Source organism: Poecilia reticulata, chromosome 6 (genome assembly GCF_904066995.2).
Source record: "Poecilia reticulata chromosome 6, P_reticulata-male-v2, whole genome shotgun sequence".
NCBI classification, from domain to species: Eukaryota; Metazoa; Chordata; class Actinopteri; order Cyprinodontiformes; family Poeciliidae; genus Poecilia; species Poecilia reticulata.
Window position 1 is genome coordinate 18,614,585 of NC_088835.1, and position 25,220 is coordinate 18,639,804.

The following is a 25,220-nucleotide window of genomic DNA, read 5'->3' on the forward strand; positions in this document are numbered from 1 at the left end:
GATTTTTACATCCACAACCTGATGTAACACTGACATTTTTTACTCAATGACAGAATGACAGACCCTCCATCCGTCCGCACGCATGCACACACGCATGCACACACGCACGCACGCACGCACGCACGCACGCACGCACGCCTGTCCCTAGTGGACTTCCATTCATTTCTACAGCCTAAACCACCTTTGCCCTTTTCCTAACCCTGACCAATTCCCACCTTAGTCCTAACTTTGACCCCTGACCCATAAACAGGGTTTCCCCTTGTGGGGACCAGGCTTCGGTCCCCACAAGGAGCAACTGGTCTCCACAACATAGTATGTGTCAGGAAAATCATCCCCACAAGGTATTACAAACACACACACCTAGAGAGAATTTATACAGACCAATTAACCTGACAGTCATGTTTTTGGACTGTGGGAGGAAGCCAGAGTACCCAGAGAAAACCCACCATGCACAGGGAGAACATGAAAACTCCATGCACAAAGACGTTGGCCAGGAATTGAACCCAGGACCTTCTTGCTGCAAGGCAGCACCAACTGTACCACTGTGCAGCCCTCAATGACAGACTTTTTAGTGTGTAACTTTACAAACCTCTCCTCTTCCTCTTCCTCCTCCTCAGCCCTGTGATGAGCTTTCCTCCTCCATCTCCTCCTGGTCGACCCAGGAGGTTTGTCAGTGGCTCCGAGGACTCCACATGGAGCAGTACATCCCAGAGTTCAGCGCCAGAGACATTGATGGAGAGCAGCTCCTGCAGATGGACAGCACCAAGCTGAAGGTGACGATGAGGAGGGTGCTGATGATGTGATCACCCCTCCAGAGGAACTCTGACCCTCTGCTGTCTCTTTCCCCTGCAGGGTCTGGGCATGCTCAGTTCGACCGACCGCAGCGCTCTGAAGCGCCGCATCAAAGACGTCCAAACTGCGGCGGAGAAAGAGAGGAAAGCTCTGGACAAACTGGAGAAACAGAAGGAAAAACAGCGCAGAAAAGACCAGGAGCAGCGCAGGAACTGACAACCACCACCAGGGGGAGGCAGAGGATAGTCCACGGATTCCTGTCAGAGTGAGACGTCAACCCCAACGAACTATCCGTGGTTCATGTGGAAAACCTGGAATTCCCGACTGCAGATTTCCATACCTGGAAACTGGTTTGAGGAAATGAGACTGAGAGAAAGTTCTGGAGAAACATGAAAAATGATTAAATCTTTCAAACATTTCTGGCTGCGTCTTTTTTTAAACAGGAGCCCTGAAAGGACAAAGTTATGATGGCATATTAGAGCCATAGTAGATAGAGAAAAAAACGCCCGCCAAAAACTCAGAAATTTTGAAATTAATCTCAAAAAAGGTCTAGACAAAACTTAAAAACTGAACCCATCCATTTTCTGTACACCCTTTAACCCTTAATGAAGTCTGGAGGCGCTGGTGCCTAATGTTCCAGGCAGGGGTGAAAGTAGCTTTAAATTCTTGGGGGTACTGTATATATATATATATATATATATATATATATATATATATATATATATATATATATATATATATATATATATACATACACACTTTCATAGTAGCTGGCAAATATTTCAGCCAGTTCAGCCAGTTCATTTATATACATAAGTATACTACTCAAAAAAATAAAGGGAACACTTAAACAACACAATATAACTCCAAGTAAATCAAACTTCTGTGAAATCAAACTGTCCACTTAGGAAGCAGCACTGATTAACAACAGGGTCCCTCATCGGGTCAATCAGTGTTGCTTCCTAAGTGGACAGTTTGATTTCACAGAAGTTTGATTTACTTGGAGTTATATTGTGTTGTTTAAGTGTTCCCTTTATTTTTTGAGCAGTGTATATATATACACACTTTCATAGTAGCTGGCAAATATTTCAGCCAGTTTATTTATATACATAAGTAGAAAAGTATATATATTTGATATTATTTTCCAATTATTAATAAGCCTCCCTGAACACAGCGGTGGCTGATTAGTTTATTTTAAACTCCTGCTCTGCTGGTTATACACAGAGACAGACTGGACAAACATCCACACACACTGAGAATTTATACAGACCAATTAATGTGACAGGCTTTTTTTTTTTTACTGTGGGAGGAAGCCGGAGCACCCGGAGAGAACCCACGCATGCAAATTCCATGCAGAAAGACACCAGCCTGGGAATTGAACCCATGACCTTCTTGCTGCAAGGCAACAGCTCTACCTACTGCACCGCAGTGCAGCCCCTTAAGTTGTAACCCTTTTTGTTTGAATTGATCAAAGAAATTGGGTAAATTGGATTTATAGTCTGTCTCTGGGCAACACAGAGACAGTCTGGACAAATGTCCACACACACAAGGTCACACCTGGGGAGAATTTTAGAGAGACCGATTAACCTGCCAATCATGTTTTTGGACTGTGGGAGGAAGCTGGAGCACCCGGAGAGAACCCACGCTTGCACAGGGAGAACATGAAAACTCCATGCATGACCTTCTTGCTGCAAGGCAACAGCTCTACCAGCTGCGCCACTGTGCAGCCCCTAACAATTGAACCCTTTTTGTTTGAATTGACCAAAAAATTGTGCAAATTGGATTTATATAATAACAGGTCACCAGTCTGTCTCAGGGCAACACAGAGACAGTCTGGACAAATGTCCACACACACACTGAGAATTTATACAGACCAATTAACTTGACAGGCTTTTTTTTTTTTACTGTGGGAGGAAGCCGGAGCACCCGGAGAGAACCCACGCATGCAAACTCAGGACCTTCTTGCTGCAAGACAACTATGCCACTGTGCAGCCCCTAACAATTTAACACTTTGTGTTTGAATTGACCAAAATATTGTGCAAATGAGAAATACATAACAAGTCGCCAGTCTGTCTCAGGGGAAACAGTAAACACCAACATACATTTGTGTTATAGGATGGGATAAAAATAAGAAAATTATCTATAGGGACTTGAAAGTCTTGCCTATAGAGGTCCAGAAATGTTTGATGAGGTTGGGTTTCTTGGTTTTTTTTACTATTTTTTCTTTACAAATAGAAATTAATGCCTCGTCTACCATAGAGTTGTTTAAGCCCAACAGTAAGAAAATGTCTTTTCTTGAGCAGCCTATCTTTTTGGTGACTTCTCTCAGAATGTCTTTGCTGAGACTGTCCAGTTTACTTTGAATATTCTTCAGGTCTTGCTCCTTGACCTCGGCCCAGATTTTCTCAGACAACCTCTCTGTGATTTTTTGGAGGTGTTTGTACTTGCAGGTTGTCCTAGATTTTGTTATGGCCTTGGTAACAATGGTATTAACAAGCAGCATGATGGATGACTGCTGCTCCTCCTTTTCTGCGTCTGAGGTCACTGGCAGCGGTTCCTCAAGCTCTGTGGTAACCACTGACTCCAGCTCTGCATCAACTAACTGTCTCCCTTTTGAGAGGGTTGATTCCTCTGAGAGATGCTGCTCAGTGGAAACAACGTTTTCCACTGATGAAACTCTTGTTTCTTTATGTCCTGGTGCTGGTGAAACTCCCTTGCATTGATCTTTTCCGTCATTTTGAAGGTGGTTCTTCGTTTCGACTCCAGCTGCTTCGTTCTGTTGTTGTGCTATGGGAAGAGGCACAACAGAAGCCTCTTCATCTCTGGACCCTGGGTTTTCAGTTGGCGCCTCTTCCGATAGCACAACAGAAGCCTCTTCATCTCTGGACCCTGGGTTTTCAGTTGGCGCCTCTTCCGATAGCACAACAGAAGCCTCTTCATCTCTGGACCCTGGGTTTTCAGTTGGTGCCTCTTCTGATAGCACAACAGAAGCCTCTTCATCTCTGGAACCTTGGTTATCAGCTGGTGGAAGAGCATCCAATGAATCATCTGAGATCTCTAAACTGGGATCTGACAACTCTTGAGAAATAAATTCCTCCACCATCTTTAGATCTGATTCCCTCTCATTAGTGGTCTTTGAAAGTTCCTCCAAAATGAATTCATTCACCATCTCCAAGTCTGATTCCTGATTTTCTTTTCTCCGTTGCAGGTATTCAGCAAATTCTGGTTCTGTCTCAATATTTTCTTCAAGGTAAATCAGTAATAATTCCTCTGTCAGCTGGAGTGCATGTGGAAAGATGGAATCCACGGCCTCCGACCAAGACAAGTGGCAGACCACAGAAGTATCAGGATCGTGCGTGGAGCAGACAGAGCTCAACGATTCTTTGACATATTTAATGAATAACTCATTGAAAATGTTAAAGCTCATGGGATGAATCTTCCCTGTAATCGAAAAGATGTCTGAAAATGATGTTAGGAGCGCATTGCCCAAGATCGTGTCCACATCTTGGGATCTGATGTCCTGTTTAGGGATATTGCAGAGAATAAAAGTGTAACATTTATCCAGTAACTTCAACAACAGATCCTTCAAGCTGGACTTTGTGTCACAATCAGGTTTCCCCATGGCCAAATCCATTATCTGATCCAATGAAAAGGACAAAAGAAACTCTTCCATCACCGGTGTGATCATATTCCCGGTTAAAGCCGGTAATGCAAGAGGCTTTGGATTCTTTAAGTGGCTCATAGCTTCTTGGATTTGTAACGGAAGGTAAAGCAAATTTTTGTTTAAATCGCAAACTATCTTAGTCTCTCACCAAACTTCAGCTGTCTCTCACAAAGAAAGTGGCAGAAGGAAAGACAAAATACTCAGAAAACTCTGTGATGTCATAAAGGACCAGATTCCATCCAAGAACGTTGCGTCAGCTCAGCAACCGTTGCTAGGTGTCACCAGCTGTGTGCAGCTCAGAGAAATAAAGTCTAATTTAAAGGGGGAAAAGTGAAAGTTTACATGTTTTAGAGGCTCTGAGGCTGAGAAGGACTCCGCCACTCACTGAATACTTCCACTCTTTCCATAATGTAGCGCGAAAAAAAGATTTAAGTGCTTGACTGAGACAGGACTGACACACAGCAGCAGTAAACACAAGCAGGATTGTTTTCAGATTACTTCAATAACCGAACTTACTACAAACAATCCAGAAAATGGATCATTTGCGCAGCCGCGGCACCGCGATTCTGCGCAAATGCGGCCGCAAAGTGTCTTTTATCAGGCGGGTTTTTCCTCACAGAGCGGCTGTGATTGGTGGAGGGGGGAAAGTCTTTCTTATCCAGACGCTTCAGTATCCAAACTGCTTTGGACGGATTCATCCAGCTCCACTTATTAAGGTTTCAATATTTATAAAATATACATAACAAAGTTCAAACTTACATTTTTGTTATTTCATCTGAAAATGTCCTGCAGTGCTGCAGTTTAACCACTTGATGGCACTGCAGGTTCGTTTGTCACCTGGTTTGTTACAAGCGAAATACATTCTTCTGTGATTTTTTTTCTTTTTTAAATCAGCTTTTTAAAAAATAATTTAATGAACTCATAATTGAAACATTAAATAAGCACCAGTTTTTTTGTTCATTTATTGAGAGTAAACATTTCGGGAAATTAATTAATTTATTTTTGTTTAATTTTCCTTTATCGTTGTTATTATTGAACAAAATGTGATTTGTTTACATATTTTTTCTACTCTGGAGTAATTCTATTAAAGATCTGGTTTATTAACTCCGTCTTCTAAACTTAAACAGAACCAAAACCAGGTGAGCAAAGAGACATTCAACTTAAATATTTGCATTTAAATGTGTTTTTATTCAGAATAAGCAGTAAATCATCAATTCAGTCATTTATTCAGAATTTATTCAGAAACATGAGTGGTTCCTTTCAACAAAAAAAAACAGAAGATTTCAGTTGTTGGTGGATATTAACATAATCTGAAACGTGACTATATTCCAACTGGCAGGACTGACCTTTGGCGCCATCTGGTGGTGATGTATTGAATCCCAGTGGGATGCGCTAGGATTCTGTCGAGAATCATAGCGACAGAATCATTCTGTCGCTATGACAGAATCATAGCGTTCAACTTTGTCTTGGACGAATTTCCAAGACAAAGTTTTCTTCTTTCAGGATTCTATGAAAATCTTCTAAAAATTGTGAAATCTGAGTTCTTTCAGGCCGTCCTCTAGGATTTTCAGCCTGTCCTGTACAGTTTTAATGGGGGGAAAGATGGCGTCCGGTTTCGGGATTATGCTTTTGTCGATGCACTGCTCACAATATTCTCCATAGAATCCAGTGGGACATCGACAAACATATTCGTTTGAATCCAGAAGTCTGTTGATATGGCATACAAGAACAAAACAATCAGCTCTAGATCAATAACTATTGTGTGATTGGTCAAAAACCTGAAGTGGGTGTGGTTCCCACACTACTGAGGTACTTCAATGTTTTGCTGTAAAAAGTGGTTCTTTGAGCTTTTGAACAATGAACTTCGACCTTCATGCATAACTTTCCCATTTTCATTTAATTATTTTAGAAAAAGAAGAACAGTATGGGATCTATTGTCAGTTAAAATTATTTTAGAAACTGGTAGACACCAGAGGCCCGAGAAATGAAAGGTGGTCTACTTTCTTTCTTCTCCCTACGCCACTGATCGACCAGAGCAAGAGTTCAAGCTTTACACCAGCAGAGGGAGACATTTCCACATTAATAATAGTTTGCAGTTATTAAACCAAAGGGAGGCCATCCAGAATAAATGTCTAAAGTTTTGATAATTATAAGAATTATATTTGTCTAAAAGTAATACAAGTACATAAAAAGCTCAAAAGTATAATGCATAACAATGGAAATAATCAGAAGTGTCATTTATTGGTAGCAGCACCTTACATTAGTGTTTTGTTGTAAATAGCAGCTTGTTTTACCTGAGTTACAACTGATTAGTCCTTTCCGTTTTTCCTGTCATTCATCTGAACCAACTCTAAGGATGTCATTAAACAAAAATCTCACCTGAACTGGTTCTAAGCCAAGTAGCTAATCTAAGATAAGAATGACTGTTTCCTTATTTACCTCATTTCAACAGCTAAACATGTGGAAAAATGCTCTAATTAGATTAGATTGCTGCATGACCTTTCGACCCATATCTGACCAAATATTTAAATTTTACTCAGCAGGGCTCTACAAAATACATTCATCACACTTTCTAGATTTTTTTTTGTAAAGAAATTGTTAAACCCATCCCTGTGCTTTTATTGCCCTTTCCTCCACTACTTTGTATTAGTCTATCACATATAAATCCTGCACAAATACATTGAAGTTTGCAATTAATGTGCACAAAGTTCATGTATTTTTGCTCTAACTGCTTTTTGATACTTCTTCTTGAAGAAGATCATATATTATATATAGCTTTTATAACTTCAAAGAAATATGTAGGGAAACATTATCAAAGGCCAAACAAAATGAAAATCCACCAACTTGATGTTTGTGGGTTTTTAGTGAGAACTGAAAGTAAACTTTAGGCAATCTTGAACTATTTACTCAAAAAATGGCCGTAAGGCAATAAGCTTGAAGTTTTAAAATGTACTATATGAATTGTATCCGACTTATTGGGGGAAAAAAAGCACAGATGAGAAATGGGTTCAGGTAAGCGCTTAAAATGTTTTGAAAAGAATAACTATGAGCTCATTAATGGAGAGAGCAAAAGAATGGTCTTGACCTTGCTTGAAGATTCTGAAAAGCTGGGAGGAGGCCTCTTGTTTCTCCACCAGACTGCACAGACTGACTGTATTTTCTTCATCAGCCTTTCATCACATGATTTCTGTTTAAAGCTTTGGTTTACTGTACATTCTCCTGCTGGGGAGATGATTGTTCAAGCCCTCTTTGTCTGCTGAACTTTTAGTATTATCCTTGGTTTTGGACAGATTAATGACACATAACATAGAACTGCTCAGTGTTCGTTGGTACAACCTCGTTTTACCTGTAAGACCATGAAGAGTTCGAGGACAAGAAAAAGATGACCCTGGTAAAGTTTCATTTTTGATATTTATTTTACAACTCATCAGCAATAATTTAGAACAGCGTACGTGTAAAGCGCCAACGAAAAGTGCAACAGTTGCTCAGGGAAATCTTAAAAAAAAAAAAGAAGAAGAAATCTAGACTTCTACAACATTGAAAAAACATGTATACTTAATGGTATATTGCAAAAAACTATGTACAACAAATACACATGCCACTTGTAAAGTTGATAAGAGCTTTGAGGCAAAACCAACTAAGCAAAACCTACAAAAGCATTGAAATGTTTGTGAAGCACAATGAAGTTTGTGCCTCTTTAGTCACGTGTGAAACCTTTATTTATTTATTTTTTAAAAAACAGAACAATATTACACTTGCAGGAGTTGGTAAAAATAGAAAAGAGGAGCTGAAAAAGTTCTTAACATGGCAATGACCACAGTTTTTCTCCCAGATTCACGTAATGATTGCCTGAAGCGTAGAGCAGGTTTTCCAAATTTCATTTTCCCATGAAGTAGCTTGAAATAAAAATAATCAGCCAGCACTTTACAGCATGAAATGAATACAAACTAACCTGGGTCTTTTTGAAAGAGAAACCTAAACACAACAAAGAACTACAGTGATCGACTTTCTGAATGATAAGGTGACTGAAGGGATTAAAAGCTGAAAAAAGTGCACTTAACGTCTCATCCTACATGGAATATTGGGAAAAATACAGGTACATTCAATATCAAAGACCTATAAGGTGCTATCCTACAATGTTTCCTGGAGGTACAGGAGGTTACTACAATATTCTGGTCAAGAATACCCTTGAGAGTCTCATCTTCCAATTATTCTGACAGATTTGTGAACTTTTTTCCCCCCCAACAGCACTGGCATTCAAAAGAAGCGTTTAAGATGAGGTTCAGCAAATCAGGCTCATCTTGCTGCACTGTTCCCAAAAGAAAAGTTGAATATTAAAACTGATCTGTAGCTTTTGTCATGGTGTGCATGTTGGGACCCACTCAGGTATTTTTAGGATGAGCCAGTTAATTTTCCTCTCAACTAGCCCCATGCAAAATTGGAGTGAGGTAATGAGGACTATGCATCTTCTCCAGATCCCTGTAGCTCACATTTACATGTCAGGCTATTATTTACAACCAGAGTTCGCCTGATTTTTTACATTTTTTTATTTATAAGCCGAGGTAAGTTTCAGCCCCCACATCTGCAAGGGGTGCCACCATGGGGGCCCTGGGGAGGCAAAGTAATGGCTACAAATATTAAAGCCAAGCTGCTTTATTTGTGTACTGTTATGAAGCCTCTCTTTTGGTTTTAGTGTGTGAACACAAGCTTATTAGAGCCCCCACCCCACTCTCCCACCCCATTTCAAAACTTTCTAGAGGCACCCATGCACATATGAGGAGTATCATTGGTTGGGACATAGCGTGTTGGTGACTTAGAATTTTGACACCAATACTGCCTGTCAAAAATATTTTGTCAAAGAGGATTTTAAAAAAACAAAAAGAAAAAACAGTAACTGCATCACAACACAGCCGTGAAGTGTCAATCATTGTCGATAGTCATTCAGATTGTTTGAAACAAGCAGAAGTGCAAAAGGCACACAAAATTACAACCGTATGGAAGCCCAATCCCACCACTTTCAGAAAAAATAGGATATGGTATGTCATAACTGTGAGTTTCAGGCACGGTTTTTACTATGCAAGTCATAACTTTACTATCAAAGTCATAATTTCAATTTTTAATGTCACAATTATAAACCCCAATTGTCATATTTATAGGTTCTAGAATACATTTGTATGATGTAAAACTCCATGCCTATGTTTTTGGGAGGAAAAAAATTTGACTTAAACCTAGAATTTGTCAAAATCAAGATTTAAATGACATTATTATAATTTTTTGACAAAAATTAGGACTTCAGAGTTAAAATTCTGCCTTTAAATATTTTATTTGGCAAGATTTTAAAATAAAATTATACACTGTCATAACTTTGAATCTCAAAATTTGTAATTAGGACTTCCAAAGTCAAAGTTTGAACTCATAATTTCAATTTTGAAAGACCCGATTGTGACTTTCTTTCATATTTTTAACGTTAAAAGTCATTACTTTTACTTTGAAAGTCCAAATTATGACTTTATTTCTCATGTGTTTACATTTAAAAGTGAAATAATAAACTTGCATTTCATTTTTTTTATAGCACACAAAGTCTAAACACTAACTTCAAATGAAATAATTAAGACTTGAAATCTCAAAATTAGGACTTCCAAATTGAAATTATGGCTTCAGGTCACAATTGTGACTTTGTATTAGATTATATTGAAAGCCCACATAGTTATGTTTACTTTGGAGATATATGTGTGACAATGAATCTTGGAATTATAAAGCCTGTCCTTGCATGGTCTCCAGTTCTAAGAGCAAGTTAGAGTAGTCAACTAACCTCAATTATGTTTTGGGGCTGCTGGTGAAAGCCGGAGTACCCAGAGAGAACCAACCCATCCATGGGGAGAACATACAAACTCCGTGCAAAAACAGCCGAAGCTGGGATTTGAAACCGGGTTGCTGCAAGACAACAGCGCTACCAAGAGCCACTTATGATGTTGTATCTAATAAATGTAAAGTTTTAACTCATATTTATGGTATACCGGGTTCCATTTTATACTGTCAAATGGCAGATATGAGCTTCCACACTAATGTCCCCTGCTGCCCCAAGATATTGTATGAGAACTTCCCCGTTTAAAAACTAGCCTAAATAATAAAAAAAATGTAAATACAGAAACTTAGAGAGGTACACAGACTTATTAGCTCGTCTGACAGGCAGAAAGCTGCTCCTGTGGACTAATCTTGCTGTCTGGAGACATGTCATCTACGTCACCCTCTCCGTCGTCACTCGCGGGTGATTCCTCGTGCTCCTCAGGTGAGCTCGCCTCGGCCTCGCGTGATCCGCTGTCATCTTGAAGCTGGGAGTCTTTGGGCTGAGCGGCGGCTCCGAGGTGCGCAGAGAGGCCGGGGAACGCGGCCGCTGCTGCCGCGGCCGCCGCCGCTGACGCGTGTGCAGGATACAGCCAGGGAAACGGGGACGCTAGGGCTGCCGCTGCGGGGTACATGTACTTTTCAATGTTGCTTTTGTCGAAAAAAGGCAAATAGGGCGCCGCAGCTGACGGGTTGATGAAGTAGAAAGGCATGCAAATCGGTGTCTGCTGTCCCACACCGCTTAATCCCATCAGAGAATTCATGAACGCCACATCTGGTCTGGACGGGTCCCCGTTCCCAGACCAGCACATCTTAGTTTTTTTAGCCGCTCTGTCATCTCCAAACTCCTGCTTGATCTTCACCGCTTTGTTGCGCTCACACTCTTTGTCTTTGCCGTCACTCTTTTCCGCCTCCCCGCCATATCCACTGTCCGTGTCTGTGTCGTTCTCGTTAAGCTCCCCGCCCTGGGTCCTCTGGATGACCGGGACGCAGTTGGTTTGACAGTCGGACTTCTGTGTGTCCTGCGCGTCCCCGGCGGGCAGCTGATGCTGGAGCGGCGGTGCGTCCGGCTGACACTGCGCCAGGACCTTGTGGAGGTGGTTGATGAGCTGCGCGCATCTCTGTTCTCTGGCGGTCCAGTTCTCCGCTTGGCTCAGGTACTGCAGGACCTCTTTGGCGCAGGTCTGGAAACCTGAGTGGAACGCATCCAGATCATTGTGGACGGGAGGTTTCAATGAGCGGTCTCCTGCGAAAATTTAAAAAAAAAAGAAAGAAAGAAACAAGTTGAAAGAGTGTCACTTCATTTAGGAAGTTTCTCAAGTTTTCTTCTAGTTTCTTAGGATAGTTCCTCCAAAGAGATGATTAAGAACATTGTTTTTCCCCAAAAAAATATCTAACTTATCTTTAAATGTTTACAACCTAACCAGTGGCATGCGTCTCTTACCATTCTGCAAGGCGACGATCTTCTGGTGCTGCTGCTCGGTGACAGCAGTCAGTGCGTTCAGATGCTTCAGCGTTAACTCCAGCACCACCGCTTTCTCCAAATGACCGAGCGTCTGTTAGAAACAAAGAATTTTAGTGGAGTCCGCAAATTCCAGAAGGCGTCAAAACTTTTCTTTCTTTCTTTCTTTTTTTTTTTCAATACTGTGTCCGGATCTCACCGAGAGCTTCAGATGTTCGGGCAGTAGATCCTTCAGCTGCCCAATACATTCGTTAATTCTGTCTCTCCTCTTCTTCTCTATGAGCCGGTGCGGTAACTTGTACGCATCCTGCTGACAGACATGGCGATGAAGTTAAAATGTAACAGTTTTCCTGTTACAGGTCATAATAAGTTTAATTATTAACTAAGGCTTTTAATGTAACTTCAGAATCATGATTGGTGTAATTAAAGAGCGCGCACCTTCCCACCGTCCTCTCGCTTTATGCCTCGTTTAGATTTGCACATGTAGAGCGGAGGGAAATCCATCCTGAAGTATAAAGAAAAGTGCAGCTATTAAACAGGCTGTACCGATTTTTTTTTTTTAACGACTTTGAGTTTTCCAAAAGATTTTCTTACCCCAGGAAATCTGCGTGCTCCATGAACTGCCTGTCCTGTAAGTGCGGTATTCTTTCATCCATCACTTCTCCGTAGCCTCTGAACTAGCACTGAGCTTCTCTTTTCTAGTTTTGAAGGGAGGGAGGGGGGAAATGTTTTGTTGCTCGGCGGCTCAAACCCGGATGGCTGAAGGAGACGGTGCGCAGAGTGTGTCCTCCAGTGGAGCTGCGTTTCAGACTGATGTCTGGAGAGAGAAGCCCGAGCTGCCACTTTGCAAAAAAACCGCTCCGCTCTGCTGTCAGGGCGCACGCGCGCCGCTGGCTGGGAACAGCTTCCGTCTCACGTGTAGGCTGCACCAGCGCAAAGTCCAGTAATTACTACACCGCGCGTGTGTGTGTGGGGGGTGGGGGTGGGAGGGGTGCGCGCGCGTGTGTGTGCGTGTGCGTGCGTGTGTGTGTGTGTGTGTGTGTAGGTGCGTTCGTGTGTGTGTTTGTGTGTGCGCGCGCGCGTGTGTATGAGGACTGCAACAGCAGTTAATTGTGTCGCTCTTCCTGCAGCGATCCAGTGCGCGCCGCTTCGACCTGCCTCCTGAAACGTGATTCATGCGCAAAATGCATGAATGCAGGTGAGCGTTTGGAAGTGGATCAAGTGTTTATTTTTTTTCCTTCTTGTTTCGCGCTCAGCACTGTCGTCTGCTACAACTTTACAGCTCCCGTTTATACTGTACTGATTTATGAATTGATTATCTGGATGTTTTAGATTGAGAACTTGCTTTGAAAGCCCGAATTAAACAAGTAGTACCCAGAAAATATCAATATTGTTAAATAATTACAGTGATAAGTATATACTAATTCACAATATCAATAAAAGTCAAACTATTACGAACACATTGTCTTTAAAGAGTATAGGAAAGTACAGATGTTAGTGTCTGATGACTTTATAAGCATCTGAGTATTTGAGTTAAATGGAGGCACAGCAATGTGTTGTAAGTCAACACCTCAGACACCAGAAAGAGAATTGTGGTCCTCTCAGTTTAGTTCATCCTTGGGAACAATTTTCAGATACTTGAAGGGGCCACATGTATCTGTTTCAAGCAATTATAAGCAGCATAAACAGCATGTAAATATCCAGCTTCCCTGATGTTGTGGAAGGAGATCGGTTCTGTGTTCCAGACATGAACATCTATGGGTGTGAAATAACCCCAGAAGAAAAGCAGAAGACATGGCAAAAATGCTGTTAACATAGTATCATCATAGTGAAACTGTTTTGTTTTTTTGTTTTTTTTACCAGCACAGACTTAAAAGCCACTCAGCATGGAAGAAGTTATTACTCCAAGAATAACATAAAAAGACAGATTATAGTTTACACAGAAATAAGCTCCTTGTATTTGGAGAAAATGAGCGAAGCGGCTTCAGGAGAACAAAGATAAAATATAGAAAGTTCAACAAAGTTGAACAGACAAAACATTATGACCAGAATGGGGACACTGAATCATCGGTACTCATGCAGTGTTGTTTTGGCATATCCAAATGTTCTTACATCTGATTCTTAATAAACTAGAATATTATTGAAAAGTTAACTCATTTCAGTAATTCAAAGCAGAAAATTAAAATCATAACTTTTTGCAGAGAGATTTATTACACATGGTTTTCAAGTATGAAATTTTGATGACTGAGGCCTCCATCCAATTAAAGTGGGAAATGGCCTGAACTTGAATAGCACTTAATCAAGTCCAGAGGACCAAAAAAGTGTTTCACACCACATTCAGTCATTCACACATTCATATATACTGATGGTGATGAACTACCGGATTGTAACTAAAGCTGCCCTGATCTAACAGAGGTGAGGCTCCACTACCAACAGGCATGGTGGGTGAAATGCCTTGAGAGAAATGCCACAAAAATGAGACAGTCAGAGAAGGGATTTGAACCAGTAACCAAATAATTACAGGACAAACTCCTACCACCAACATCACCCCAACCTCAATGTTTTTTTCTTAGAATAAATGCTAGCCTACTAGTATTATCTAGTATTTGTGCAAAATATTTATTTAAGACCTCTTTTGTGTGAATGACTGCATCAGAGTGGTGTGGTAAGATGTTAAAGGATTAGTTTGACAAGCGGGTTACCCGGGTACTAACCCAGGGTGAGTCAAAACTTTCTACGAGGTTATGATCCTTTGCTTCTGTTTTGTTCAGCCAAGCAACATCTGTCTCCCTCCAGGGAGACAGATTGATTCACATTTAAATCTATAATATTTAAATTTTGTGAGAAACAGAACTTTCAGTTTTCATTTGCTGTAAGTCATAATAGGAAAAATCAGAAGTAAGAGCTTGACATTTGTCTCTCTGTGTGTATATAATGTTAGATTCACATTTGAAATTCAATGACCAAAATAAATGAACTTCCCAATGCTATTCCAATTTTTTTTTTTTAATAATTGGATAATTTATTTGTTGCACTGTTTGCTGTGACTTTCATTCAGAACAAAACTTTGACTTATTCCACAGTGTGACCCGAGACAGTAGCCCGTCTGTTGGATTGGAGCCCGCAGGCCAGACTTTACTTCCCATTTGCACCATGATTGCCGATGACTCTGTCTCCAGTTCACAATTCTCTTTACTAGGATCACTTTTCATAGAGACTGACCATTCCAGTCTGGGAACACCCTACAAGAGAACACACTCCTGTCAAACTGGATCAATTCCTTACGATTGCCCTGTTTTTCTTGCTTTTTACACATTAGCCTTGAAACCAAATATTTACTTGGTTCCTAAGATGTCCCATCCGCTATCAGGTGTCATGATGACAAAATAATACATTTTACACACTTCAGCTGTTGGTGGTCATATTGTTATGCCTGCTCTGTGTATATGGAGAGAGCTCTATATGGAGAGTGGGGTCTGTGCAGCTTGTTACTGTATGCAGCTGCAGGGTTGTCCTCCTGAGCTGCGTTGTGAGTAACCATGGCAGCGGCCCAGCTGTGTGCACAAACACGTGCTTCGCTTTGTGCTTCTCTATTAATCTCTCAGTCGCTGTTTGTCACACCGTCAAAATCAAACATTCTGCGCTAAACGGCAGGAATTTAAACTCTGACCTGCGGAGCTCTCACCCCAGTGACTCTTGCTGCTGTTTTGCACATTTAGATTCTCGTTTCTGAGCCCTTGTAATGCCCTCACATGCCTGGTGATCACATTACTTCTTCCTGTTAGTCATGTGACGGTTTTCTGGCTGGCAGCATATGGCTCTTGTGTAACAGTGCTGACACAAAGAGTGATACAGTCACTCCTGCTCTAACCAAGTGTGACCTCCTCCCCCTGCTCTCCCCCCCACTGGCTTTTTATTAACTCATACCTACTGATTTCCCTCTGTACTTTCCCTGTGTTACCCTGAGAAACCCCCTCTGTGTCGTATGTTGGGAGCTCCCTTTGTGTCTCGCTGCCTCCCCCTTTCCTCCTCTTCCTTCTCTCCTCGGCATGTTGCTTGCTCTATATGTGGCATCGGAGCTGCTGTGAGGAATCCAGTCCAAATGTTTTCCATATTAGTTCAGAGCTTTTCTCTGTTTTCAAATAGCAGCTGAGCTGGGCTTGGTAAAGCCAGGGCAGGGAGGGGACGGGATGGGGGAGGGAGCAGGGAGGCAACAGAGAGACACGTCCACCCCAAAGAAAACGAACTGAAAAAAGTCTCGAAGACAAACACGCAAGGAGTGCGAAGGCACGAGGAAAAATGGGACAGGGCCGGAAAGGTTCGTCAGACAAGAAGCAGAGACAGAAGAATAGAGACGACAGCCCAGCACCAGAGAATGGCAATAAGTGCAGAGTGTGTCGTTTCCCTCTGCTCGTCGCTCTGCTGCAGCTGCTGCTAGGGGTGGCTGTCACAGCCGTGGCCTTCCTCATGCTGGCCATCAGCCCCTCACTGATGGCCCGGGAGACTCCACACTGGGCTGGGATCATTGTAAGCTCTGACTACCCCCTCTTCCATCAGCTACTTGTTTGCATGGAATTTGAATCTCCCATAACTTGTATTGCTGCATGACCCATAGTGCATGACAACAGTGTCTCCCAACACAGGCAGAGCAATCACATATATGCTCGCATTCAAATAGACGTCCCTCTGAATGAATATGAGCCTCACGATCCATCTCAGTTGCATGATTCTGCATGTTCTACTGTCTGAGTGAGAAATTCAAGACGCTCTAAGAGTCTTGGAAGACACGCCAAAACATCCAGTCCCAGCGTGCTGTCTTCCAGTTCACCTCATGAACACATTAGCAGCAACAGAAACCCTGCAGTTATTCGATGTGCATACGTCTCCGTCCCTTCGTTTGGCTTATCGCAAACTCGGACATGAATACACATCATGCATTTCCGTTACACCATACAGAAGTGTGTTTGTATCATTTCTAAAACCCCTTGAGCCAAGTCTCATTTTTTACATTTAATGATTCGTTTTATGATTAAAAATACATTTTTAGAGTTAAGAGCATTAAAATTGGCTTTTTGTGTGTGTGTGTGTGTGTGTATGTGTGTGTGTGTGTGCGTGTGTGTGCGTGTGTGTGTGTGTGTGTGTGTGTGTGTGTGTGTGTGTGTGTGTGTGTGTGTGTGGGTGTGTGTGTGTGTGTGTGTGTGTGTGGGGGTGTGTGTGCGTGTGTGTGTGTGTGTGTGTGTGTGTGTGTGTGTGTGTGTGTGTGTGTGTGTGTGTGTGAATAGCACAAGAGGGACATGGAAGGAAAACAACACACAATTTTCAAAAATTGTTTGTGCATAAAAATGAGAAAACCTGAAAAGTGTTCCATGTATCTTGTGTTCAGCTCCCTTCACTCAGATACCACTAAATAAATTGCAACCAAAGGCCTTGAAAAGCTACCTAAGAGCTTTGTCAAAGGACATCAGTGAACACACAGCATCAAAGATAAAGCTGTGGAGAAGCCTGAAGCAGTTAGGTTATAAAACAATAGCTCAAACTTTGAACATAGCTCAGCTCAGCTCAGTCCATCATGAGTAAATTAATCAGAGATGCAACCAGGAGGTCAAAGGTAGCTCTGAAGGAGCTGCACATAGCCACAACTCAGGTAAAAGAATCTGAGAGGGTTTTCTTCAGTTTATACTGGGTAGCTGTTCAAAGTCGATGGGAAGATAATGTAAAAGACTTGAGACTGGGTTGAAGGTTCACCTTCCAGTAGAACAGCCATTCGCATACAGCTAGAGTTGCAATGCCATGATCTAGATATAGATGTGTTACAATGACCAGTCAATGGTCAATGTCCAAGCTTAAATCCACTTGAAAATATATGAGAAAAAATTTATATTCAGTTTCTCCTTCTTCAGCTGGGAGAGTTGAGACTCATCTTGGAAAGTAACCCAAACTCAAGCCAAAAATCTTCCAAGTTTTTCTTTTTGCATTTCAACCTTACTGCTGGTGTCTTCTGCAGTAGGATTTTTTTTTTAAGTTATGTTATGGTGCTGCTTTGTTTGGATTTATTATATATGATCCCATGAAACACATCAAAGTCTGCAGATGTACTGTGACGAAATGTGAAAAAGTTTAAAGTGTTTTAACAGATACAGTTTACATAAGGCCTCAGGTCACACAAACATGTTTTTCCCATTTGGTCCTGTAATTCAGCCTATCACAGATGCCATCGGCTCTGGAAAACATCCCTCGACACCAACATCCCGAGTTAGATCCTCACGAGATTCAGCCGAGTGAAAAACATTGAGGTCATCAAGAACTTTCCAGAGTATCCTGGGTGCTTAAGAACCTGGGAAAAACATTCAAATAAGATGCTGCACGTTGGTCACAAGACTCCAATTGCGCTTAGGAGATAGAGTGTGAGTCTGTATGCATGTGTGTGTGTGCGTGTGTGTGTGTGCGTGTGTGTCTCAGAGAGAGGAGAGGAGAAAAGCAAAGTAATGAAATCAGAGAGCTGGTTACTGCTGAATCATACAATATTTAGAGACAAATAAGACCAAATTTTTGTTTTTTTTTCTGCGCCTACAGTGCAATATATAATGGCAAGTAAAGTAACATATTAAAGGCTGTGACATTGTCGAAATGGGTTAACCACTCCTATTTTATTGCTCCAAAGCAAGTATTTTCTTGATGTTTTCTGAATCTGATTAATAGATTTTAAATAATGTCCTTATCGTTTCAGCTTTGCTTGGTTTCTATTGTTGGGTTCTTCCTCTACTGCATCACCTACCAGCCAGACGAGAGATCTTCTACACAGTTTATTGTTAAGGTGAGTTTTCAGTCCACCTATAAGAATTTCAGTAAAATTTGCACAAAAAAAAGGAGCAGCTCTGGTGGATGTCAAATTCAGAAAAAAAGGGTCCAATCAGGTGTTTTCTTTGTTATTTTAGGCGGCTGATCTGTGCAGAGAACTTTTTTTTTTTTTTTTACCCGCTCACACAGGCTGCTAGAGAGAAAAGATTGTAACTGCATTCCTGTATGAAAGTGCTCCACATGGATTCCTATGAGTAGAGGAGCACTTTGGTTAATTCGACTTGATTGTACAGCTTAATTAGCCACGCAATGCATGCAGCTGGAATTTCTAAGCAATTAAAATCAGTCCACTGCTGTTTTTCCAAAGAAGTGGGATCGCTTTAATTTTTCTGTGTCTGTCGGTGTCCCTGGTGTACAACATGCTGAAATATGTAAATACTGCAAGGATGTAAAGATGATGCAAAGCTCTTCAGCACAAATGTACAAATTTGGTCTTAATCACTCAAAGCGTGAGGATCAAACCTAATTTGCATTCTTTATACATGTTGTAAAGCAGAGAGTGGCATGCAGAAAGGTCCCGCAATGAGAGATCTACCTGTCAGGATCCAGACAAACAAAATACTTCTGCAGGACATGAATGTGTCTTGTCGCTATTTATTGTTCAGAACCAATGTTGTACCCTCAACAAAACGTTCCACTGGTAATCATGTGAACACCAGAGCAGCTTTCTCCGGCCTTTGAAACAAATGTGCTGTAATTTATTGATGCTGTTTACTCCGGCAGCTTCATCATCTCCATTCTTGCTTAAGAATTTATAGCTTTTCAAGCAGCTTGCTTATTCACTTCAGTTGTTCTTGGCAGAGGTCAAACATGCAGAAATGAGTCGATCCAACAAAGAACTCAGTGTGCACCGTCCCCGTTTTCTGGTTTCAGTTCATGTTTGTTTGATGAAGTTACACACAGAGCTTGTTGACGCACTGTTTAAATGCACTTAATGCATGCACTGCCTCGCAAAAGTATCCATAGCCTCCTTTCACGTTTTTTCAGATTGCAAACAAAAACTACAACATATTAACAGGATTTAGTGTGATAGAAAGACATGAAGAAATGCATCATTGAAAAGCGGGGAGAAATAGTGTCTGTATTTAAATACTTTGACAAATGAGAACCTGATAAGACCAGCTTACCTGTCTAACGAGAAGAAAAGCATCTACACAGCATGATAGTGTCTCTTCCGTGTTTAATAGTGTTAATGGCCTTTGGTAGCTTGATAGAGTATCATGTATGTGTGATGGTAGTGCTAGTTTTCCACACAGGATTTCACATGCAGGTCATAAAAGCTGAATTGTAGTGTCACCTGACCTCTTCCACATGTTTTCAGTGTTGCCTGCGTGGCAAACTGCAAATTATCATTACTGCTTTAAAAAATGTGCTTTCTTCTCCCACAGTGTTATCCATAACCTATCTGCTGTGTTCATTCTGATGCAGTTTTGTTTTCTAATGTTCTTTAGCAAACCTCTGGGATTTTTAGAGAACATCTGGATTCATACTAAGATTAATGGCCTCCCTTTATTCTCATTTTAGACAGGTTAGACTGAACAGGCACACCACACTTTTCAAATTTTCAAGGCATGGCATTTTCTGTTAGAAATGTTAGAAATCCATCCCTTATTTTATTTCCCCTCCACTTTACAGTCGTAAGTAACTTCCCGTCTGTCTGTCTAATAAACTGGATAAAGTTTAAGGGATGTGAACGCTTATTCACACAGAGTCACATTCATGCAGCTTGTCCACTCAAACCTGTATGTGCTATTGGAAAATTAACATAAACACTTTCACAAACAAAATCTTTATTCATCACTTGCATAATACCCGAACAGAGGCTGAAACGTGCTGGGGAGTGAGGGCTCCTGTTATATAAGTGACGGATTAAGACGAAAGGTTTAGTGTTATTGAGATCGAGCAAAGCCTCCGTCACATTTTACAGATGTATTTTTAGACAATCTCTGCAGGTCAGAATACTGACACGGGACATCCATTAACGGTGGCTGGCGTTGTGTCGCGACTCCTCTGTGCTAAAAGCTGGGCTGAGGGTCAGACCTCGCCCTGCAGTATTGTGGGTAATCTCTTTGAGCTGAATTTTTCAGCAGGCGCTGAGCCAGAATCTGTTTCTAAGCCACGGTTTTGGCACTCTGGGGTGATCATGAGACAACAAGCTTGAGCAAAAGGCAGATTATATGCGCACCATATAAAACCACACTGGTTCAGGTTGCTTTATTTCTAATCCTGAAACAATCAAACATAAAAAAACAACAACACCAAACTGAACACAATGCACATGTCAATAACAAGCTACCCGGAATATTACGAGAAAATATGTTAGTCAAAAAGATGTTTATAGTATTTGAAACAAATATAGCTGTTAAAATTGATGAATTATGATCAGGGCATCACCATTTGTAAAACCTGCTGCAGTTTCACTCATTCACAGCAGCACAAAGCTTGTTTGTTGTACCATCCTTAACTTGGAGACTAGAAAAATATCCTTGGAATGAGGAGAGTTGACACTCTGCCTGCAAAAGAGCCATTTTGCAAAATGAACCCAGCAGTCATTATACTTGACTAATATGCATAATTATGTTGTAGTTGTAAAAAGAAAAAAAAAAGAGGAGAGAGAAAATTGCTCTAAAAAGTGTAACAGTTTTGAACAAGACAATAGCTGACAGTGCTACCGAAAGTTTCCACTGATGGTACTCCCTATGGAAAGCCAAAATTAATGTAGTAGCAACAAAGCCACCAACTTGTACTTAAATACATAAAGTGAATGTTTAATTTACCCAGAGGAGGAAATATTAAAGGCAAAATGTAAAAAAAAAAAATTCAAAAATTATGAAACAATACTCTGGCTGCATTCAGATAGACGTCATTTCTGCTTCAGTTCTGACCGGCATGTTTCACAGACATGCCGGTCTGTGAAAACAAGCTGATGCTTGTTTCTCCTGGTAATTGTGTAATTTTTCATTTTTTTACTTTATCATAGTGAGCAATGCAGTCGTCTTTTATGTTTGAATGTTCTCCACATAATCTGTTTTACTCATGAGAGTTTAACAGCACTGCAGCTCTTAAAATGTTATTCCCGGGATGTCGGCTGTCATGTCACTCAAGCCCATCCACAGGCGATTTTCCCACTTGAACCTACATATATATTATATCTAAAAGCTACTTCCAACTGATTCTACAGATGCGGTGAATGGAAACGAGTTGAAATAGTGATATAGTGTCATACTGCAGCTGCCGTTAAACTCTGTCTCCCTTTATTGGCCCAGACACAGAGAAACAAACAGCGGGAATTAATTCTTGTGGCTAAATACAAATGGAAATTGATTTAGAGAGAATGTTTATGCTTCTTTAATGTCATCCTGGAAATCTGCAGATGGGTTGTACTAATACAGGACACATGTTGTATAAAGTAAGAACTGTTTTTTTACTTGATTAACTTTGTCATTCTCAATGGTCTGGCTGTTCACTCCCTGCCTGAATAATATGTCCCAATGGAGGCATAAACTCTGTTGTACCTTCATCCCTCAGGTTTGGTGTTTTAATCCTCTGTTTAAAGGGTTTCCTATACACTGTTAGGTTAAAAGAAATCAGCCCTCCCTGTTTGCTTCTACAGATTTCTCCCACCTTTCCTGCATAAATGATGTTTGTAACAGTATGGGCTTGCTGGGCTATGTTTTTTTTTCTGTCACCAATAAGCAAACACATCCTCATTAGACACATTCCCATTAAACGGTCATTTGTGACCTTCTGCGATTGTAGTGAGAGATACACAGTGCTGTAATTGGCGCTAACATATTATCCATATATGGTAGTGTTTTTCCTGTTTTAGTCTGTGACAGCAGCGACATGCGAGGTTTTATTTCTTAGGTTTTCAGACTTTACAACATGACATTTTACCCGTTAATGTACAGTAAATGGATGCTGTATACAGAAGAGGTTCTCGCTCTGAAAACCATTTAACTGTGTGATTTAAGGAATTTCTTTCTTTCAGAGAAAAATGACCAAACCATCAATCTACAGGAAAAGACCAAACTGATTCAATAAAAACATGACCAAACCCTGTCATTAATGTTTAATTAATGGAGGACTTGCTTCACAAGCTGCTTCACAATTGGCTGCAAAGTTTATATGATCAAACATTTCAGTCCCAAACTCTTCGTACGACCACAGCCACTTCTTTGGGTGACACTGTTTTTCTCACAGTATTTCTATGCTCCCCCCCATCCAGCTCCTGTACTTTCTCCTGTGCACCACTGGCCTGGTCATCTCACTGCTGGTCGTGGCGTTTGCTGGACATCACCACGCTCAGGCCAGCAGCTTCATCTGCCAGCAGGAAGGAGACGACTGCGTGTGTGTGCTGGATCAGAGTGACCCGATAGCCCGCACCTTTGACTACAAGGGGGCTAGCGACTGCGAGACGATAACTGGCACGCTCATCTTTTACTTCCTGCTCCAGATCCTGCTGAACCTTGCCCAGGCTCTGGTCTGTGTCGCTGGGGCCTTCATCATGTGGAAGGATCGCTACCAGGTCTTCTTCGCAGGGACACAGATCAGATCTCCCTCCACCCAGCAGTGGCAGAAAGTTTAACGTGTTGGGCGCTCAGTCAGAGTCCAGTGGAGGTCATATTCTTCTCCCATGTGACTTAGCGCTCAGGGACTTTTGGGTGTGTGCCTTCATGTGTTTTCTCTTCCTGTCAATTGCAGACAGGTGACAAATTACAGGAAAAAAGTACAGTTTGAGATACTTTTTTAACAACGATCAGGAACTTTCAACTTTTCACTGAGATACATGGTAGATAAGAAATGAACAAGTCTGCTGACGTGCTACTCCTCTTCAACAGTGTGCTGGTGAAGTGTTGCATCTGCTTCTGTTCGGCAGCTTAAAAGTAACAAAACCAGGCGGTTTTTATACAGCCACCGTACAGTGCTGCTACAAAGTCCATCAACATCGAGCTGTTTCCTTCGTATTTCCAGGAAACCGGGGATGCAATGTGACCTCAGCTGATTGAAGCTGCATGATTCACTGAGTTTCAGTGTTGTTTGCAATCAGTACTCCCCCAGCACAACCGGACGTTAACAGAAGTTGTGATGGAAAATAAGATGAGATGACAAACAGAAAGGCCAAATTAAAACGCATGGAATATTTGACCAATCAGAAAGTATCTACCCAAAAAGGTCAGGGTAGTCTGTAGAGAAAACTTCCTCCTTAGCAGGGCTGGGTTCTCCTTTTTGATTCCTGGAAAAAGTCTCTGCTGGAAAGATCACAGCTTCCACAAAGCAAATTATTTTATTTAATCCTTTCTTATCTCAATAATTGAGATAACTGATTTAAACGTAAGTTAAACAAAAAAAAAGCCTTTATAAATATGACTCGTATCATGTTCACCCGATCAATTGGTTCCCTCTCTTTACTTAAACGGGGGGGAGGGATTCGTTCTGGAAGACGTGTCTCTCTTTTTGTCAGAGCTTTACATCAGCATCAGTTTTGTTCTGAGCCTTCATCAGACTCTCTCAATGTAATATCTTCCTTTAATTTGTCATCCTTCTGTAGTTGCAAATATTGTGGTGATTTTATAATTATAGCGTTTTGCACACAACTTTGTACTCGCAGTTTCCAAGTGTTGCCAAATGAAGATTCTATGCCCCCAAAAAGAAAACAACAATTTTGTTTTTTTCTAAAATCTTTGACATAAGTTTCGCTTTGTTTCAAAGTAGCAGCAAATGTGTACACAACATTCGCTGTTATGTACACAAACTGCAATCCCAGACACATCACCACAATCAGTATTTGTTTTGTAGCTCAAAGCGCCGGCATTGTGCAGGATTTCTTTGGTTTCCCTGCAAATGGGGTTTACTGATCAGGACTGGCTGCTTCAGTGTCCCTTTGATCTGCGCTCAAGTTTTTATTTGCATAACTAACGCAGGTGACACCATGAGTTGTGTTCTCAGTTTAGGGTTTGCAAAAGTTGCATAAAGTTTTTGCATTATGTTTTAAGGAACAGTTTTGACATAATAAAATGGTTGTGGTCGTGGTATTAACATAACATGGACTCAGGTTTCCTGACTCCTTCTGCATTGAAGCCTTCAGTGGTAAACAAGTACAGAACAATGAAAAAGTATCTGTTCCCTTCTGTTGTCTTTTAAGCATACAAACATTTTCAGATCATCAACCTTTAGTCTAATCAGACTGAGATTATCTGATTAAATAGAAAATATAGAACCTATTTTATAAATGATAATTCTATTATTAAAGGAAGAAGCTACCCAAACCAACCTGGCCTAAATCCTAGACCTAATAACTAAACAGAATCAATTTGATGGCTGCCAACAATGCTTGCAATAACTGGTAAGGAGTGAAGAAATTTTACCCTCTTTAAAGTCTTACTGCAGCATCTCAGTTGAGCTAAGCTTAGACTTTGACATTGCCAGTCTAAAACATGCATTCTATTCATTTTTGTGAGCAGTTCAGTGGTGGACTTGTTGGTTTGCTTTGTATTCTTGTCGTCGTCTATAATCTAGGTGTTCAAGAGCTTAAGGTCACGAATTGGTGGCTGAATATTCTCCTTCGGGATCGGCTGCTGGAGAGCAGAATTTATGGTC

At 41.1% G+C, this 25,220-nt stretch overlaps 3 protein-coding genes across 3 annotated transcripts; 2 read left to right on the top strand and 1 right to left on the bottom strand.

Annotated features, from left to right (window-relative positions):
* The first annotated feature begins 233 nt into the window (after window positions 1-233).
* Window positions 234-1,210, top strand: LOC145551866 (sterile alpha motif domain-containing protein 14-like). The gene is made up of 2 exons (XM_081607539.1): window positions 234-773; window positions 853-1,210. The coding sequence occupies exons 1-2, from the start codon at window positions 693-695 to the stop codon at window positions 1,006-1,008; spliced, it is 237 nt and encodes a 78-aa protein (XP_081463665.1). The 5' UTR covers window positions 234-692; the 3' UTR covers window positions 1,009-1,210.
* Window positions 1,211-7,848: 6,638 nt separating this feature from the next.
* On the bottom strand, window positions 7,849-12,682 carry bhlhe41 (basic helix-loop-helix family, member e41). Its single transcript, XM_008411470.3, has 5 exons — window positions 12,357-12,682; window positions 12,201-12,267; window positions 11,962-12,069; window positions 11,745-11,856; window positions 7,849-11,546 (listed from the first exon to the last, which is right to left on the bottom strand). The coding sequence occupies exons 1-5, from the start codon at window positions 12,416-12,418 to the stop codon at window positions 10,630-10,632; spliced, it is 1,266 nt and encodes a 421-aa protein (XP_008409692.1). The 5' UTR covers window positions 12,419-12,682; the 3' UTR covers window positions 7,849-10,629.
* A 3,044-nt stretch (window positions 12,683-15,726) lies between these two features.
* Window positions 15,727-24,664, top strand: sspn (sarcospan (Kras oncogene-associated gene)). Its single transcript, XM_008411469.3, has 3 exons — window positions 15,727-16,289; window positions 18,490-18,576; window positions 22,849-24,664. The coding sequence occupies exons 1-3, from the start codon at window positions 16,062-16,064 to the stop codon at window positions 23,206-23,208; spliced, it is 675 nt and encodes a 224-aa protein (XP_008409691.1). The 5' UTR covers window positions 15,727-16,061; the 3' UTR covers window positions 23,209-24,664.
* Window positions 24,665-25,220: the final 556 nt, after the last annotated feature.

Excerpts from the sequence above, each read along its gene's own strand:
- sspn (XM_008411469.3), top strand. The coding sequence starts at position 16,062 with ATGGGACAGGGCCGGAAAGGTTCGTCAGACAAGAAGCAGAGACAGAAG. Across the intron at positions 16,290-18,489 it reads CACACTGGGCTGGGATCATT|CTTTGCTTGGTTTCTATTGT; the intron begins GTAAGCTCTGAC and ends TTATCGTTTCAG. Across the intron at positions 18,577-22,848 it reads CTACACAGTTTATTGTTAAG|CTCCTGTACTTTCTCCTGTG; the intron begins GTGAGTTTTCAG and ends CCCCCCATCCAG.
- bhlhe41 (XM_008411470.3), bottom strand. The coding sequence starts at position 12,418 with ATGGATGAAAGAATACCGCACTTACAGGACAGGCAGTTCATGGAGCAC. Across the intron at positions 12,268-12,356 it reads GAGCACGCAGATTTCCTGGG|GATGGATTTCCCTCCGCTCT; the intron begins GTAAGAAAATCT and ends TTTATACTTCAG. Across the intron at positions 11,547-11,744 it reads GATCGTCGCCTTGCAGAATG|GAGACCGCTCATTGAAACCT; the intron begins GTAAGAGACGCA and ends AAATTTTCGCAG.
- LOC145551866 (XM_081607539.1), top strand. The coding sequence starts at position 693 with ATGGAGCAGTACATCCCAGAGTTCAGCGCCAGAGACATTGATGGAGAG. Across the intron at positions 774-852 it reads TGGACAGCACCAAGCTGAAG|GGTCTGGGCATGCTCAGTTC; the intron begins GTGACGATGAGG and ends TTTCCCCTGCAG.